Source organism: Chiloscyllium plagiosum, unplaced genomic scaffold (genome assembly GCF_037043375.1).
Source record: "Chiloscyllium plagiosum isolate Xiang-an unplaced genomic scaffold, Cpla_swu_hap1 HiC_scaffold_4, whole genome shotgun sequence".
NCBI lineage: Eukaryota > Metazoa > Chordata > Chondrichthyes > Orectolobiformes > Hemiscylliidae > Chiloscyllium > Chiloscyllium plagiosum.
Genome location: NW_028270142.1, coordinates 10,103,296 through 10,122,664, shown reverse-complemented (window position 1 = coordinate 10,122,664; position 19,369 = coordinate 10,103,296). Strand labels below are relative to the sequence as shown.

Here is a 19,369-nt window from a genome sequence, read left to right as displayed (position 1 = left end):
AATTTCAGATTTTTATTTAAACTCAAACATCATCATCATCTGGCATATGACCCCAGGTGCTAGGCATTAGCTGGGTCTCTAGATTAATAGCACAGTGTTTATCCCACTACGCCACTACCTGCTCACGTTTCAGTGACAGTGACATGTGCCGCTGATGAAGGGTCTGGGTGGGGGCAGCTGCAAAGCCCAGTGCAAAAAGGGAGACTGTACCGGGAGTAGGGGGATAAGGGGAACCCTGCACAGGGGGCTGGGGGAGTGGGGTGAATGGGAACAGAACTCTATACTGGGTGCTGGGGGAGTCCTGGAGTGGGAATGAGAGGAGCTAAGTCATCAGCTACCTTCACTCTTGCAGGATTTTGGTGAGGTGAAATCAGATGTGTGCTAATCAGACTAGGTTAACGCAGGTCTGAAACTAGTGTATTAATTTGGATAGTCATGTGCCTTTTGGAGAGGTACCTCCTTTATGTCTGGTCCTGGTACACTTTATGGAAGGTAAATTGCCCTCTGGGGAAGTTAAGGGATGCTTTTGGAGGGATTGAGTACCTTTTGGAATTGTTACAAGTATATATGGATATGCATGAGAGATGAATAAACTCAGTGGGACATCAAATTGTGAATGGGACCTGTCAAGACTGTCAAGGGATTTAAAACTCCAGTCTTTTTAATCTTTCAAACAAAGTTTGGAAAGATAAATAAATGATTTTCCTCCATTTCATTTCATCTGTTGTCATGGGTCTAAGGATTTCCATTACTTCATTAATGCAACATATCTGATTTCCCAAGGATCCATTGTCACAATGGGGGGGCCTCCATTTCGCATTTCTTTTTCCCGGTACAACTAGTTATGGGATTTGGGACAATGAATTCCAATGCTTATTGTTTATTTTTATAAAATTTTATTGAAGAGAATAAAATTGAAATGATGAATAGCAGTGTTTTTCTCAGGATCGAGAAAAGTGCAATGCACTTATTTTATCTTATGAAATTTTATTTTCTAACCTGTAACATAGGCCCCGAGGTTTACCCATGGTATAAACATGAGTTGGCCTGTAAAATAGATGTTTATTTATATATAAACAATGTGTAGGGCTTGAGAAAAGGCAGGAGATTAACCATAAATTACAATGCTTAGACAGCTAGTACAGAAAGTAAGGGCAGAATGGTCTCCTTGTGCACTGCAATAATTCTACAATTCTGATTCTGTAAGAGATAGGGTAAAGGGGGGTGGGTTGGGGCTATGGATTGGCATAGGGGCTACAAAGGGCCAGTGGTGAGGGCCATGCATATTTTTAAAGTGGGAGGAGAAAGATTTAAAAGGATGTGATGTGCAACTCCTTTCCACAGAAAGTGGTTTGTGTGTGGAATGAGTGTCCAGAGGCAGTGGTGGATGCGGGCACAGTTATAACATTTAAAAGGCAGTTAGATAAGTACATGAATAAGAAGTGTTTGGGGCAATATGGGTCAAGTGCAGGCAGGTGGGATGAGTTAAATTTGGGATTATGGTCGGTATGGACTGGTTGGACCGAAGGGTCAGTTTCAGTGCAACATGACTCTTTGGGAAAAAGGGCATCATTTTGTGTGTCACATTTTGTTAAATCCTTCTCAAATATCTGTAGATAACCCCTGACATTTTCCAGAATAATACCTGATGTCCAAGAGTTAAATTATGGATGGGTAATTATATGAGCTAGGGTTGTGTTCTCTGGAATTCAGAAGATTACCACAGGTACCCAGGAACAGGAGTAGGCCATTCAGCCCCTCAAGCCAATTAGCCATTCAATGAGATCAAGAGGCAGAGAGAGGATGGATTGACTGAAACTGTTCCTGCTGGTTAGGGAATTGAGGATGGAGTAGCAGAGTATAAAAACTGGAGTCAGATCTTTTTAGGAGTGAAATAAGTAAACATTCAGCAGACAAAGGATGCTGTAAGTTTGGAATGTGCAAATATTACATGGTTTAGACAACTTGCACATCTTTTTGGTATATTAAATACCTGACCTGGAACCTAAGACTGGTCAGTGGTCAGGCATATGGTGGTTGGTAATTCTGACGCATCTCACTTCTAGAAGTACGATAGCCCCATCACACCATAACAGTTTCAAACATAAATCGAAGAAATAGCCTTGCCAGTCTTGTTGTCTCATAATTATTGCAATTTTTGATTTCATTGGACAAAAAAAAACCCTCCTTACTTGATATGGATCACTGTTCATGTCAAAATACTCAAGGAAACCTGTAGCAAATTCGCAGAAGAGGATGTTGTGAGTCTCATTGATGGTTCGCAAACACCAATAAGTGTTATTGTTAGAACTTGTACAAGCACAGAAGGATCCTACTGTAATGAAAGGGAAAAGCCTTTTTTCAGGTTAAACAAGAAAACAGCATTTCCAAATGCAACGATTATGGTAAAATCCATCATATGGCGGGATCATGAAATAGATAGTTGTGGATTTGCTGCCTCATAATCTTATAATCTTTCATGATGTCCCTTTCCATTGAGGGCAGAGCAATACAATGGGTACATTGCCCACTACAAGGTACACATCCACCAATGTTAGATGTTATCCCCAATATAAACTCCCAATGAGAAAATTCCTTTAGTATAGATATCCTGTGCGTTCAGAATCACTCCATCAGGATCTTTTAAAAGTCAAACATGTATAAACAGTCATGAGTCACACAATTGCATTTTATTCACAACTTATTTAAGCGTAGGAAAGTGAGATTGATGAGGTAATCAATCTGGACTGTCTTGATGGAGCCATTAAGATTTAACGATAAGTTGAATTGAAAAGAATTTCTCTTCATTGGTTTGCAAAACCAAATTTTGCTTATTTATAAACATAAAGATGCCTTGCTGTGACAGACCTGAGAACCCGGCCGTAGATGATCACAGCAATGTGTGATCCAAAACAACTCATAGTATTTGTATAGCAGAGAGGGTGCACTGATACAACTGGACGGCCCAATAGTGTTATATTGCACATAATGCAGAGTAAATGCTGGCAACAGGCCACAACACATCATTAACATTGGAAGTAACAGCTAAGCCTGCCGAAAGACTGCCTCTGGGACACCCAGAGGTTTCATTTGATAAACTTTTACTGTTAACTGCCCACCCAGCCTTTCTTCTCTAACACTATTATTGAAGAAATAATAAGTAAAAGACAAAAATATTGTTTCTGTACCCCAGTGATCATGCAGGTTGATAACATCACGGTCAACAATAAAAAACAAAGAACTGCGGGTGCTGTAAATCTAAAACAAAACCAGAAATTGCTGGAGAAACTCAACAGATCGAGCAGCAAGTGTGGAGATAGAAACTGAGTTAAAGTTAACAGATTTCAGATTCTGTTCAGAAAAACAATATTTTGGGCTTTATAAATAGAATGCAAAAGAGAGATTTATTGTGCAACATAATTATTAGGGCAGTGAGTTTTGGGGAGGTCTACAATAGAGAAAAAAAAATTAAGACCACAGACATTGTCCAGTGTGGATTTAGGAGGGTGGCCCAGGGATGGATATTGTAATTCGAGAGAAAGGAGCATGAAAACAGAAGTAGACTGAACAGTCCCCTCAAGCCTGGTCCAACAGTCCATTAGATCATGGTTGATCTATATGTCACATCCATGGTAGCATAATCTTAGAATGAGGACCAGACCTTTAGGAGAGATGTTAGGAAGCACTGCTATTGACAAAAGGGGATAGAGTTTTGGAATTCTTTTTCACAAATGGCAATGGATGCTGGATTGGTTGTTAGTTTTAAATCCAAGATACATTTTTGCTAAGCAAAGGGACTAAGGGATATGGGCCAAAGGCAGGTAAATGGCGTTAGGCCACAGATCAGCCAAAATCTCATTGGATGGTGGAATAGACTCGAGGGGCTGAATGGCCTACTGCTACTCCTATGTTCCATGTATCCTGGTAGTCTGTCTAAATATAACCTACAATGTGATAGCTTTAAGTTATTGTTGTTTCAAAATGCAATTTAAGGGAGAGGAACAGTCACTGCTTACCTACTGACTGCTTATATGTGCTGTTTAACCATATAGACATTGACAGACTGTGGCGTTGTTGCCCAATCCAAGTCACTCAGTGATTGAGGAACCTGGCATTGGAAAGGGGTTGGTGTTGAAGGCCAGCCCCTGCCACTCACCTATCCTCACCCCATAACATCCCTCCCACCAACATTCACCTGTGACCTAGGATGCAGTAATGACTCCAACATTTGTGTAAGCCAATGGGCATCACACAGGTCCCTTCCATGTTGGCTGTCAATGCATCTCCAATTAAAAAGCCAAACTAAGCGATCAGTAGAGAAGTATTTGCTTCTATGGGAACTTGCCCATTTCACGCCCTCTGTTCGCTGCTGCATTAATAACATAGTATGATGCCCTTAAATTGGTATTAAGAAGCACCTCAAGAGATGGCAAGAAAGTAAGGGCAACCACAGACATGCCCACCTACAGATTTAATCAGGACAGGGGTGGGAAGGCAGCACATTCACTGATGCTCCCCTACTTCCAGCTGATTAACTGCCCTGGTCCACCAACCCTGAGCAAGGCAATAAATTATCTCAAATTCCCACTCAGGAGGGAATGTGTTGAGGATCCAGTCCAAGATTTACCTCCTAGAAAACCCTAGTGACAAACACAAAATAAAGCCCCTGCTTACAGTTCCAGTAAGGTGGTGTTTGCCAGTGCTCGTTATTGTGTGTGAAGCAGGTCAGGCCAGGAAGGCTGCAGTCATCACCCTTTCTCAAGCGCTTCTTTATTTTACGATCTTTCTTCTTTCTCCGATTCTCCTTAAACAGTTGCAGTTTACTGTCTACCTCTTGAGCCACTTCCCTGAAAAGATTAAGTACGGGCGTTAGAGTCCAGTTAGTTATTTCATAATCAGAGTTACACTGATGGAACAGCGGAGGTAGGGTATGTAACATCAAGCTGATCCAATAATGTAATGGATTCAACTTACATCTCTTCAGGACTATCTTGGACAATTTTTTTTTGAAATGTGAACTCTGGCTTTTCAGAGTGGTGCAAATACAACATGGAGGAGCCTGAGGAAATGAGAAGCACCCATGATGGTGGCAGCACAAAGTCCCGGTCCTTCACTTGACTGTATTCCAGAATGAATGCTTGTCCAATGGGAATAACTATACAGCGAGGATGGGAATGGAAGCGAAGGAAGGCTGCAGGATACCACAGTAGGCCATGATCCAAGGTTCCCTTGTGGAGATAAGCATTCCTTCCCCTCGGATTGACACGGTAACCAAAAATAAATTACTTATACCATAGCTGGGCCTCTGCTGACCATCACCGCAGATTTTATTGTCGATGTTGGATACGGGCTGGGCAACAAGGAGCACCAGGCCCAAGAACATCAGCAAAGTGACACTTGAAAGTAATTTGATGAGAAGATTTGATTTGCAAGAAAAGGAGTAGGAGGTTATCTTCAGCCCTCATTAAGAAACGTTGAGTCTACCCATCCCATGAATCCCCACAGTGAACACTTGCAGCTCCCACCCATCAGGCTTGCAGGTTTCGAGTACAAGTTGGGCCTGAATTGTGTTAATAATATTGAAGATTTAAAAGGACTTGGTCCTCATGTTAGGGGAATTCCCATTATTTCACTGACCTCTCACCTTGGGTTAAATAAGAATTATTGACGCTGAGAAGGAATCTAGTGGGTGAGCCAGTTAGTTTTCACACCTGGAACCTGTGGGTGACTTCACTCCAGGGACATGTGTATTCTCTATCAGTATTTAGAGTCCTATTCTAAGTGAACTTAAGTAATATTCCAACTGGCTATGTGCTTACCACAAAATAATCCATCACTTAGCAAGACCTAACACCTCATACAGAAATGTTGCCAAGAATGCCTGTTTGGAAAGCGATAAGATATTGATTGAAAAGGCTGGCCTTCCAATGTGTTTTGGATAAAAGTTTCATCTATATCTGCCCAATATAGATATAATATTGTTTGTTGCTGACAATGGATAAAAAATCATGGTTTTGTCCCCAAGTCATGCACTGTTCAAAGAAAAACATTCTCCATTACGAAAATGAGAGCATAATGTGATTAAACTCATAAACAGGCCGGAGAACAAGTTCCAAGCAAATATTGAGTAAAAATGATTTTCTCTAATCTCTTATCAAAACTGTAATCACTGTGAATGTATGAGACAGATTGTCACCTACCTGAAGGGATGGAGATGATTGTTCTTGCTCTTCAGTTTCCCTTGGTTTCTCATTCCTTTGTCCCTACTAAAATAACTAGATTAAATAGAAATTATTCATTATGGCATTCATTATAACAGCATTAGCATTTACGGCTACTATTAGAAATGAACAAGGAGGGAGGTGCTGTTATTTTTCTCCGAGGTCATTTGCTTAGAATTTCTGTTCTTGTCTTGCTGAGGAGTACCTCCATGTCCCCCAACCCTCAGGTTGAACACATAGACTCATAGAGTCATAGAGATGGACAGCACAAAAACAGACCCTTCAGTCCAACCCGTCCACGCCGACCAGATATCCCAAACCAATCTAGTCCCACCTTCCAGCACCCGGCCCATATCCCTCCAAACCCTTCCTATTCATATACCCATCTAAATGCCTTTTAAATGTTGCAATTGTACCAGCCTCCACCACTTCCTCTGGCAGTCCATTCCATACACGTACCACCCTCTGCGTGAAAAAGCTGCCCCTTAGGTTTCTTTTATATCTTTCCCCTCTCATCCTAAACCTATACCCTCTAGTTCTGGACTACCCCATTCCAGGGAAAAGACTTTGTCTATTTATCCTATCCATGCCCCTCATGATTTTATAAACCTCTGTTATCCCTCAGCCTCTGACACTCTAGGCCCAAGCCTATTCAAACTCTCCTTATAGTCCAAATCCTCCAACCCTGGCAACATCTTGTAAATCTTTTCTGAATCCTTTCAAGTTTCACAACATCTTTCCAATAGGAAGCAGACCAGATTTGCACACAATATTCTAAAAGTGGCCTAACTAATGTCCTGTGCAGCCACAACATGACCTCCCAGCTCCTGTACTCAATACTCTGACCAATAAAGGAAAGCATACCAAACACCTTGTTCACTACCCTATCTACCTGTGACTCCACTTTCAAGGAGCTATGAACCTGCACTCGAAGGTCTCTTTGTTCAGTAACACTCCCTAGGACCTTACCATTAAGTGTATGCACTAACAAGTTCAAGAACAGCTTCTTCCCTGCCATTATTAGAGTGTTGAGCGAACCTAATTTTAAGTAATGTTGATTTTGCTTTGTGCACTTCCTGTGAAGCTGTAACCTTGTATGCCTCTTTCTGCCCAAACAACCAATGATCTGTATGTTTTTCTTTGCTATGATGCGCCTGTAGTGCTTGCAAAACATGCGACTACTCCCTCCCCCACTCCGCCAAAGACATGCATGTCTTGGGCCACCTCCACCGCCAAATTCTAGCCACCTGATGCCTGGAGGAAGAACGCCTCATCTTCTGCCTTGGGACTCTCCAACCAAACTAGAGTATGGGCGGCACGGTGGCACAGTGGTTAGCACTGCTGCCTCACAGCACCAGAGACCCGGGTTCAATTCCCGTCTCAGGTGACTGTCTGTGTGGAGTTTGCACGTTCTCCCCGTGTCTGCGTGGGTTTCCTCTGGATGCTCCAGTTTCCTCCCACAGTCCAAAGATGTGCAGGTCAGGTGAATTGGCCATGCTAAATTGCCCGTAGTGTTAGGTAAGGGGTAAATGTAGAGATATGGGTGGGTTGCACTTCGGCGGGTCGGTGTGGACTTGTTGGGCCGAAGGGCCTGTTTCCACACTTGTAATGTAATCTAATCTAATGGGATCAATGTGGATTTCACCATTTTCCTCATCTCCCCTCCCCCGACCTTATCTCAGATCCAACCCTCCAACTCGGCACTGCGCTCTTGAACTGTCCAACCTGTCCATCTTCCTTCCCACCTATTCGCTCCACCCTCTGCTCTAACCTATCACCATCACCCACCACCTCCCCCTACCTATCGCACTCCCAGCTACCTTCCACCAATTTATCTCTCAGTCCCCTTGGGCCTCCCACACATTCCTGATGAAGGCTCTCCTGCTGCTCAGATGCTGCCTGTCCTGCTGCGCTTTTCCAGCACCGCACCTTTTCACTCTGATCTCCAGCATCTGCAGTCCTCACTTTCTCCTGCATGTGACTACAATACATCAAATCAAATCAAGGTTACATGCAGGGACAGAGTCCATGTGTTTCATGCATCTTGTTCTGCCTTGCACTCAAGACATAGAGGAAGGAAGAGGAGATTGCCTTTGAGATTAGGAGTGCCTGTTCAGACCACACACTCAAGAAACTGACCTCTTTTTGTTGCAGTCACATTCCTCTGGTTTCTTCCTTTTTAGGTGACCTCTCACCTCTCTCAGATTCTTTATTTTGTCTTGGAGAGCTTCAATCTACAATTGAAAGTAAAAAAAATTATGCTCTTGTTTCAAAATCAGAAAAAAAAACTTCATTTTGTTAATGATGATGCAAATCAATTTCAGGGTGACGCTCTATTGGCGGATCTTGATGTTTTCAGTTTAAGAATGGCTTCCAAAATACCTGGAGTTCTGTCCTCTCAGGATTTGCATCTCTGCTCCATCACACGAACCATGATGGGGGTGATTAAGGTTTATTTACCCAAAGTCTAGCAAGCTCCAGCCTATACTTCAATGTGGAACTAAGACAACCATCTCATAGAGTCATAGAAGTCTATAGCATGGAAATAGGCCCTTCAGCTCAACTCGCCCATGCAGCTCAGTTTTCATAATTTAAACTTGTCCCACTTGCCTGGGTTTGGTCCATATCCCTCCATACCTATCCTCTCCATGTACCTGTCTTAAGTGTTATTAAAATGACAAAATTGTACTCGCTTCCACCACTATCTCTGGCAGCCCATTGCAGACAGTCACCACCCTCTGTTCAATATCCACCTGGACAATACACTTCGTTAATGGGCATTCCATTCCTCGTGCTGGAAATTTTCCCAACCATTCCTGTCTTTCCACTGGGAATGGGGAATCAGTGGACAGAAATCTCAGGCTCGAATCAATGCAGCCCATTGTCATGGGAGATCTGGCGACCCTCTGAGACACTCCCATCATTAGCTGCTCAGTGGTGGCAAAACCTTCCTGGATCCATTCTGAGGCCAGAAGGGAAATGACGTAGAATTCCTGACCACTGCTGACAGGATGTCAGTTAGGCTCATTAATTTAATCAATGTCTGCAATTCAGTGGTTTCTCATGAGGCATGTTGTGGATGTACAGAACATTGGTTAGGTCACTTTTGAAATACTGCATTCAATTTTGGTCTCCCTGCTATAGGAAAGACGTTGTGAAACTTGAAAGAGTTCAGAAAAGATTTACCAGGATGTTGCTGGGGTTGGAGTGTTTGAGCTATACAGAGAGGCTGAATAGGCTGGGACTGTTTTCCCAGGAGCATCGGAGGCTGAGGGGTGACCATACAGAGGTTTATAAAATCATGAGGGGCATGGATAGGATAAATAGACAAGGGTCTTTTCCTGGCATAGGGTGCTCAAAACTAGAGGCCACAGATTTAGGGTGCAAGTGGAAGGATTTAAAAGGGATTTAAGGTGCACCTTTTATACTCAAAGGTGATGCACGTCAGGAACAAGCTGCCAGAGTAAATGGTGGAATCAAGTACAAATAAAAGGCATTGGAATAGGAAGGGTTTAGAGGGATATGGACTAAATGCTTGTAATGGGACTAGTTTAGTTTGGGATATGTGGGCATCACAGATGTTTTGGATTGAAGGGTCTGTTTCCATGCTGTACATCTCTATGATTCTGATTAAATGGAGGTTATATTGCTGCCCTGTTCCCTTTAAAGGCCCAACTCTGTGCCCGATTGGCAAAGGGAATCCCCCTTCCCTCTTCCCCCCTTCTTCTCCGGTGACAGCCATCTCACAATTCCCATCCCACCATCATGCAGATTTGGCCTGGTTTCCCATGGTGACCCTTGTCTGCCATCGCACCCTGAGACCGGCTCCACAGGAAGTGCCCAATACAGGTTTCCCAGCAAATGTTGGAGGGCATGTCTTGTGTAGCAGGGGTCATTTGGGGGAGGCAAGACCTGATGGTGGATTCCATCAGGTGTCTCCCAAGGAAGTGACAGGGGGTACATTCCAGTTCACCGAATGGTGGGCAAGAGCCCATTAGCCTGACAGAATCTGTGCCCTTGCCCGATGTCGATAATATTAGCTGTCTGCCAATTTGAAAATATCTAACCTCTTTGTCTATGTAACTCTTGTGGTCCTTCCATGCTCTTGCTGACTGATACAGCTCTTTCTCACAATGCACGGTGTCATTGGCAAGAATGAAACACCTTCAAGAAAGAAATCAGTAAAGAAAACAGCACATGAATGATTTACACCAGAAAAAGACAGCTTTGTGGGTCAAAGCAGAGGTTTTTTTAATATACTGGAGTAGAGTGGTGCTGGAAAAGCACAGCAGTTCAGGCAGCATCCGAGGAGCAGGAAAATCTGACGTTTCGGGCAAAAGCCCTTCATCAGGAATACAGGCAGAGTGCTTGCAGGGTGGAGAGGGTGCCTGTATTCCTGATGAAGGGCTTCTGCCCGAAACGTCAGATTTTCCTGCTCCTCGGATGCTGCCTGAACTGCTGTGCTTTTCCAGCACCATTCTAATCCAGAATCTGGTTTCCAGCATCTGCAGTCATTGTTTTTACCTTTTTAAAATATACACAAAAGAACACAATCAAAACTTGTTATGGGTACTTTCATTGAATCCTTATAGCGTGTAAGCAGGCCAGTCAGCCCATCAAGTTCACACCGACCCTCTGAACTCTCCCCACCCAGACCTACCCCCCACACTCCTAGAACCCTGCATTTCCCATGGCTAATCAACCTAACCTGCACATCTTTGGACTGTGGGAGGAGACCGGAGCACCTTGAGGAAACCCACGCAGTCACAGGGAGAATTTGCAAACTCCACACAGGCAGTCATCCGAGGGGGGAATTGAATTCAGGTTCCTGGTGCTGTGAGACAGCAGTACTAACCACTGTGTCAGCCGACTGGTACCATTTCAAGGTACCTCTGCACAGAAAAGCTAGACCTCTGAAGGCATGGGACGTAACGGTTCAGTGAGTAAGGCAGACTTACTTGTGTGTGACCTTGACTGAATCTAGCAGTGACTCATCAGCCTTCCTGCCGCCCTCAGCAATCACATCCTTGTTCTCGTCTCCCTCTTCAGCTGGACCTTCCTCTCGGGAATAGGCTGCGCTCATATTTTTTGGCACCAGTGACTTGAGTTCTTTAATTTCCAGGTCAATGTCATAAATCTCACCTTCTAATTCGACTGAAACCGAGCGGATTGGCCGAGTGTGAATGAAGCGAGGTTTAAATTCTGTTTGGAAGGGAAAGTATATTTTAATACAGACGCCACTAATGGCGCCGATTCAACTCAGCAGGGAATGTTGAAAACCGGCAACCCTTTTGAAAATATAGTGTTGTTATGACTGCCTTACTCTGGCATGGTTGCCTTCTGTTGCCAACTCAAATCACTGGAGAGAATTAGTACTATAGAAATCAGATTTAAAAAGTACCAAAAACAGGTCAAAGCAGAGCTACCACTTACAGAAACTTGCTGGTTTTTGTTGGTGGGGGAATCTGGGGCTTGGACATCTTTCCTTTTATCTTTCCCAGTTCTTCAGTCACTGACCAAAAGGCGAGGGAAGAGCTGGGAGAGATAAACAGAATAATGCCCAAGCCCCGGATTGAAAGGAAAGATGCCCAAGCCCAGGACTGACTGAAAGGATACAGGATTACATAGATTACAAATCTCTCCAAAGACATTGGCCCACTTACATCACATGGTGCTTTCTGATCTAACGGTTGTGGTGGAGATGACATAAATTGGGACCTGGGGCTGAATTTCTACTCAGCAACCTTTGCCAGGAACTCAGAATATCTATCAGTACGGAGTGATATGAGTTTGGACACGGCCAGAAGAATTCGAGGGCTTGCTGAGGTATTTGTATCATCGATAGTCACAGGTGAGGTGCCGGAAGACTGGAGGTTGGCAAACATGGTGCCACTGTTTAAGAAGGGCGGTAAAGACAAGCCAGGGAACTATAGACCGGTGAGCCTGACCTCAGTGGTGGGCAAGTTGTTGGAGGGAATCCTGAGGGACAGGATGTACAAGTATTTGGAAAGGCAAGGACTCATTCGGCATCGTCAACATGGGTTTGTGCATGGGAAATCAAGTCTCACAAACTTGATTGAGTTTTTTGAAGAAGTAACAAAGAAGATTGATGAGGGCACAGCGGTAGATGTGATCTATATGGACTTCAGTAAGGCGTTTGACAAGGTTCTCCATAGGAGACTGATTAGCAAGGTTAAATCTCATGGAATACAGGGAGAACTAGCTATTTGGATACTGAACTGGCTCAAAAGTAGAAGACAGAGGGTGGTAGTGGAGGGTTGTTTTTCAGACTTGAGGCCTGTGAGCAGTGGAGTGCCACAAGGATCGGTGCTGGGTCCTCTACTTTTTGTAATTTACAAAAATGATTTGGATGCAAGCATAAGAGGTACAGTTAGTAAGTTTGCAGATGACACCAAAATTGGAGGTGTAGTGGACAGTGAAGAGGGTTACCTCAGATTACAACAGGATCTGGACCAGATGGGCCAATGGGCTGAGAAGTGGCAGATGGAGTTTAATTCAGATAAATGCGAGGTGCTGCATTTTGGGAAAGCAAATCTTAGCAGGACTTATACACTTAATGGTAAGATCCGAGGGAGTGTTGCTGAGCAAAGAGACCTTGGAGTGCAGGTTCCTAGCTCCTTGAAAGTGGAGTCGCAGGTAGATAGGATAGTGAAGGAGGCTTTTTTTTTTGCTTTCCTTTATTGGTCAGAGTATTGAGTACAGGAGTTGGGAGGTCATGTTGCGGCTGTACAGGACATTGGTTAGGCCACTGTTGGAATACTGCGTGCAATTCTGGCCTCCTTCCTATCGGAAAGATGTTGTGAAACTTGAAAGGATTCAGAAAAGATTTACAAGGATGTTGCCAGGGTTGGAGGATTTGAGCTACAGGGAGAGGCTGAACAGGCTGGGGCTGTTTTCCCTGGAGCGTCGGAGGCTGAGGAGTGACCTTATAGAGGTTTACAACCATTTTGAGGAGCGCGGATAGGATAAATAGACAAAAGTCTTTTCCCTGGGGTGGGGGAGTCCAGAACTAGAGAGCATAGGTTTAGGGTGGGAGGGGAAAGATATAAAAGAGACCTAAGGGGCAACATTTTCACATAGAGGGTGGTAAATGTATGGAATGAGCTGCCAGAGGGTGTGTTGGAGGCTGGCACAATTGCAACATTTAAGAGGCACTTGGATGGGTATATGAATAAGAAGGGTTTGGAGGGATATGGGCCAGGTGCTGGCAGGTGGGACGAGATTGGGTTAGGATATCTGGTCGACATGGACGGATTGGACCGAAGGGTCTGTTTCCGTGCTGTACATCTCTATGACTCTATGTCTGGTCAGCAGCAGGTGGACACTGCTCACAGAAGGCAGTGAAAGTAACTTTTTTAGTGTAATGAGTGACCGACATAAATGGCACTCTGCTCATTACATAATTTTATGAAGCACACGAGTTACCCATTTCCATTTGCTTTGCTGCAATGAAACAATTTAAGGAGTAATGTGACATTCCCATGATTTCCTGATCTTAAATAAATTGACCTTTGAGCTCATGCTCAAAATCATCCTTTTGTTCAACACGAGGTTGTACGGACTAACAGCACCGCAGTCCCTCGTCCAAGTAAACTGGCCTCAGGTATGTCAACAGTAAACATGTTAACATTGGAAATTGGGTAGGAAGAGGGTTTGAATCAATGATATTTCCCAATATTAATCATCCTTTGAATGGCTTCAATATTGCTAATATATAATTGGAGGAAATTTCAGTGCACCTAGAACAGGATGTCAGGTTAGCAGAGAGTGATAATAGTGAGTTTTGAGAAGTTTGTAGCTATATGAATAGGATTGGAGGGATATGGGCCGGGTGCTGGCAGGTGGGACTAGACTGGGTTGGGATATCTGGTTGGCATGGACAGGTTGGACCGAATGGTCTGTTTCCATGCTGTACATCTCTATGACTCTATGACTATGACTCAGGTTGAGGTTTTGGAAGTAGGTTTGCTCACTGAGTTGTAAGGTTCATTTTCAGATGTTTCGTCACTCTACTAGGTAACATCTTAAGTGGGCCTCAGGCGAAGCACTACTGAAAATTTCTGCTTTCTATTTATATGTTTGGGTTTCTTTGGGTTGGTGATAAATAGAAAGCAGGAATTTTCAACAGTGCTTCGCCTGAGGCCCACTGAAGATGTTACCTAGTAGGCCAACGAAACGTCTGGAAATGAACCTTCCAGCTCAGCGAGCAAACCTACATCCAAAAGAGAGTGATAATCTGGCAACAAAAGCAGACATTGCTGGAGATATTCAGCATGTATGGCAGCAAAGAGAGCAGAGTCAATGTTTCAGTGATCCTAATTTAGTAACAGCAGAGGAGATGAGAGAGGTGGTGCTGAGGTTGAGCTGGCTGACATCACTGCACATGTCCAGCTAGATTTAATCATCCTCTTGAGGGTCATGTTCAGGGTAAGCGTAATGCTGTAAATATTGCAAACTTAATTTCTTTAAAACCTGTTTTCATGTGACCAAAATCCAAATACAGGAAAAGCTAACATCTGGTCAGTTGCTATTGCATTATCACTTTCTTTCACAAGGAAGGGCAAAATCAAGGCTCACCTTTTAAGCCAGAAAATAATATGGAGTCATGTTAACATTATTCAGAGCCAATATTAAAGCTATATTTGTGTTTGCTGAATTCAATATTATATGTGTGAAAAATAAGTTATCTTGTTTGTCTTCATCTTTCACATACTGTTTGGTGGAATACTATTTGAATCTGAAATTTAAATTGTACTCGTGACATTGATTCACTAGGTGGCACCAAAGCACCAGTTCCGAAGAGATGTTGAACAGTTCATATAAGGTCATGGGATGTTCTCTACTCACTGTGAGTCGTGTGGATCCTGAGGAACTGTCTCTGGTTTCTTCTCTCAGATGGACTCATCCTGTAGCTACTCTCTGAGCATTCGCAATCCTTACTGCTGTAGGTTTGGGTGCGCAGGCTTTTACTTTTCTTGCTGCCAGCTGGCATTTTTGTTGTTCCTTTGCACTTGTGGAGTCGAAGCTTTCCTGAAGCATCTTCCACACATTGCCATTTCTGGTAACAGACAGCAAGGGGTTAAAAATACCATTTATCAAACAATTTCGCACTTTTTGATTTGATTTATTGTCGCCACATGTACCTAGATACAGTGAAAAGTTTTGTTTTGCCTGCAGCACAGGCAGATCTTACCATACGAAATGCATCATGGTCATAGAACAGAGGGAGGGATACAATGTTACGGCTGCAGAGAAGGTGCACAAAGAGGGAGATCAACATTAAACTTAAAATTTGTGAGGTCCATTCATAAGTTTAATAACAGCGGGGGAGAAGCTGTTCTTGAACCTGTTGGTGTGTGTGTTTAATCTTGTATCTTCTGTCTGATGGAACAGGTTGAACGAGATTACAACCAGGCTGGGAGGGCTCCTTGATGATACTGATTGCCTTCCTGTGCAGCGAGAAGTATAGACGGAATCAGTGGATGGAAGGCTAGTTTGTGTGATTGACTAGACTGTGTTCACAACTCTCTGTAGTGTCTTGTGCTCTTGGACAGAGCAGTTGCCATACCAAGCTGTGATGTATCCACCTGATGAAGGAGCGATGCTCCGAAAGCTAGTGTGATTCCAATTAAACCTGTTGGACTATAACCTGGTATTGTGTGACTTTTAACGTGATGCATCCAGATAGGATAGTTTTGATGGTGCATCTATAAAAATTTATACTATAAATGTATTTCTATTTGAAATATAAGAAATAATTTCTATAATTCTTTTCAGGCTGTCTCAGCCTATTTTACAGCCAATCATGTTATTTTGATGTGTCGCTATTATTGTAATGTAGGAACTCAGATCAAGAAATTACACTGCACAAATACTTTCGTTATTCATTCATGAGCAGTCGCGTGTCACTGGCTGGGTCACCATTTCTTGTCCATCTCTAATTGTTAAGAGGTGACCACATTACTGTGGCTCTGGAGTCACATGTCAATCAGACCAGGTAAGGATGACATTATTGACCCAGGGTTTTTAAGATAATTGTTTGTGTTTACAGTTTCCATTTGGCTAGTTTTTTTAATTCCAAGTATTTTTCGAAGTCAGTTCCTAGACTGAAGAGACCTTCTAAATCCCCTGTTTATTTAATTCAACAACACCATCCACGCGACCCCCGCTAACACACACACACACACACACACACACACACCAATTCAAATTTTGTTGTCTGCCGTGGTGAGATTTGAGCCCCATGTCTCCAAGACATTAGCCTTAGATGCTGGATTACTTACTACGACACCAGCACCTCTCCACATCTATTAAAAGTTAAATTGGTTAACACTACTGATGAGCCATAGAAGGGATTTCAGACAAATGTCTGACATGTTTGAGGTTCTCAGTGTAATTCCAATCTCAGGTATCAATATCAGCCTCAGCGTGAAGTTCTGGTTTCAAGATGATTCCTCGGAGTGCAGTCCTACTGTAGCTAAGCACTTAAGAAGGACTGTGATGTTTGAACTTTCAGCTTTATTTCTTTATTTTCTCCTTAAAACTAAGAAGGTCTGCAATGTGTAACTTTTAACCTTATTTTGTATGTTTCACGCTATACTATAATCGCTGTAATGTTTAACTTTGAACTTTGTCCTTTCTTTCTACTTTATTGTTAGGATTCTGTGCCAAGGGATACTTGTACACATTGTGGCCTGGATTGTATTGGGGTAGCAGTGACAAAATGATGGGCATGAGCCACCTAGGCTTGGCTATTTGGTGGATTCCAGATCTCTGGCCCTTCCTTGCAGCATTTCAGCCGACTTTGGCATTCCCATCCTTTAAGGGATGAGGTCCGTTCTCCAACAGCTGTCAGATAATGGACACTATCCTTGGGAGTAGGTAGGACTGGGGGTCACAGAGTCAGTCAGGCAGGGTCCAATGAGTGTGTAGGAATGGGAGCAGTGGGTGGGGTGAGGAGCATGTTGCCACATGCACACCTATTGCCATGATGAGAGGGCACTCCATGGACCACACAGTGATCAATTAGGAGGACTGCAGGTGAGTTGGCAGCTATCATCAGCTATTCTTCCAATGCAATGGATGGTCCATTGTTCAACTGCTATGAAAAATGCCTCTACTTAGACCATCCTCCCACTGGCAGAATGTGATGGTGACTGGAAAGTGATCTATACTCTCTCACCAGTTCCTGACTCCTGCCTCCTTTCTCACTCTTGATCCCCATAAAAGTTCAGCCCTTTGGAATGGACATGTTTGTCTATTGGAGATCAGAGCTGAAAAATGTGTTGCTGGAAAAGCGCAGCAGGTCAGGCAGCATCCAAGGAGTAGGAGAATCGACGTTTCGGGCATAAGCCCTTCTTCAGGAGATCAGCTAAACCAAACACGATGCTGAAGGCCATTTACTTCCAGATTCCTCCAATAAGACCTGGCCGTGTGACTATAATTCAGCAGTGACACATTCATATGTACCCTCCAAACAAACTGATGTGGAAAACCCAAGAGTAAGAGTGTCCACCCTTGATGTCATCAAAATAAACATATTTAAAAATTCGAGAGTGTGGTGCTGGAAAAGCATGGCGGGTCAGGCAACTTCCGAGGAGCAGGAGAATCGATATTTCCATTCTGAATGATCCCTGATAAAGGGCTTATGCCCGAAACATCGAATTCTCCTGCTCCTCAGATGCAGACTGACCTGCTGTGCTCTTCCAGTACCACTCTCTCAACTCTAATCTCCAGTATCTGGAGTTCTCACTTTCTCCATATTTAAAAATTCACAAAGCACAACTTAATCATTGTATCAGCAATCTGTGGTTTTTGTTTTTAAAAAGTCAGATCCCTCTGCATCAGTGTTTCTTTATTCATTCGTGGGATATGGGCATTACTGGCTGGGCCTGCATCGGTTGCCCAATACAAATTGCGCTGAAGAAAGTGGTGTTGAGCTACCTTCTTGAATTGCTACAGTCCTTGTAGTGTAGGTTGATCCAGAGTACTGAGAGGGTGGGAGCTCCAGATTTTAACTCGTAGACAATGAAGGTATGCTGTTTGACTTCAGATTGTTTTAAAGTTGCTGAGAGGTTGGCTCAAGATGGAGTCTCTTTATTTTAGCGAAGACTACTGTCGTTTCTGAGTGAAAGGGCTGCCTACTGACCCACAACCTCAAGATTCCATTCCTCATTTTTAACTAAACATGAAGGGGTGCCAATTGGCCAATTCAGGGCAAACGATTGCTGAGTGACTGCTCTGGACACAGTGTGGGGTTACAACCTTTAGACCCCAGCATCAGGTTCCTGACTCAAAAACCAAATGCAGCACTTTATATTTGAAGCATAAAGAATGGTTTGCATTTACATAGCATCTGACACAATTTTAAGATGCTCAAAGTGCTTTGAGCGATGAGATACAACGGGCTTTTAGACTTCAGCACTTCTGGCACCTCGCGGGTTTTGAGAAGATTTGTAGCTCAGGTTGAGGTTCTGAATGGTCTTGACGAAACAAATTAGAGGAAACACTCAAGCCCATCAATAATACCCTCACTGGCATAAAGTTCACTAACGAGGAGGAAAGCAACAACAAACTGCCATTCCTAGATGTTGCAGTAGAGCGAACAGCCAATGGGGCACTTCAAACCAGCGTCTACAGGAAAACAACACACACGGACCAAATATTGAATGACAGAAGCAATCACGCAACACCCACAAACGAAGCTGCATCAGAACATTGTTTCAACAAATCACCACACATGGCAGCACAGAGGAACTACACAAAGCAGAGGAAAATCACCTATATAGCCTATTCAAAAAGAACGGGTCCCCACTGATTTCTCAGCAACAAACCCAAACAAGCAGATAAAACGCGTCCAGAAACCCTAGCCCCTCTCCCCTACATCAAAGATGTCTCGGACATGACTGCCAGACTACTCAGACCTTTTGGCATCATGGTAGCCCACAAACCCACCAACACACTAAAACAGTAGCTAATGAACTTGAAAGACCCTATACAGACAACAAGCACAATTAATGTCATTTACAAAATACCTTGTATGAACTGTAACCAACAAACAGGTAGAAAACTAGCCACCAGGATACATGAACATCAACTAGCCACAAAAAGACATTACCCACTCTCAC

General features: G+C 43.4%; 1 protein-coding gene across 2 annotated transcripts in view; it reads right to left on the bottom strand.

Moving 5' to 3' along the window:
* sulf1 (sulfatase 1) overlaps positions 1-19,369 on the bottom strand; it is a 388,338-nt gene that overhangs the window by 17,916 nt on the left and 351,053 nt on the right. For both annotated transcript variants that reach the window (XM_087985955.1, XM_087985956.1), the window contains exons 13-19: positions 15,090-15,300; positions 11,180-11,423; positions 10,289-10,385; positions 8,361-8,455; positions 6,201-6,275; positions 4,675-4,847; positions 2,193-2,335 (exon numbers count right to left, since the gene is read on the bottom strand). In XM_087985955.1, the coding sequence (XP_087842081.1) occupies positions 2,193-2,335; positions 4,675-4,847; positions 6,201-6,275; positions 8,361-8,455; positions 10,289-10,385; positions 11,180-11,423; positions 15,090-15,300 (1,038 nt within the window). The remainder of the gene's footprint in view (positions 1-2,192; positions 2,336-4,674; positions 4,848-6,200; positions 6,276-8,360; positions 8,456-10,288; positions 10,386-11,179; positions 11,424-15,089; positions 15,301-19,369) is intronic.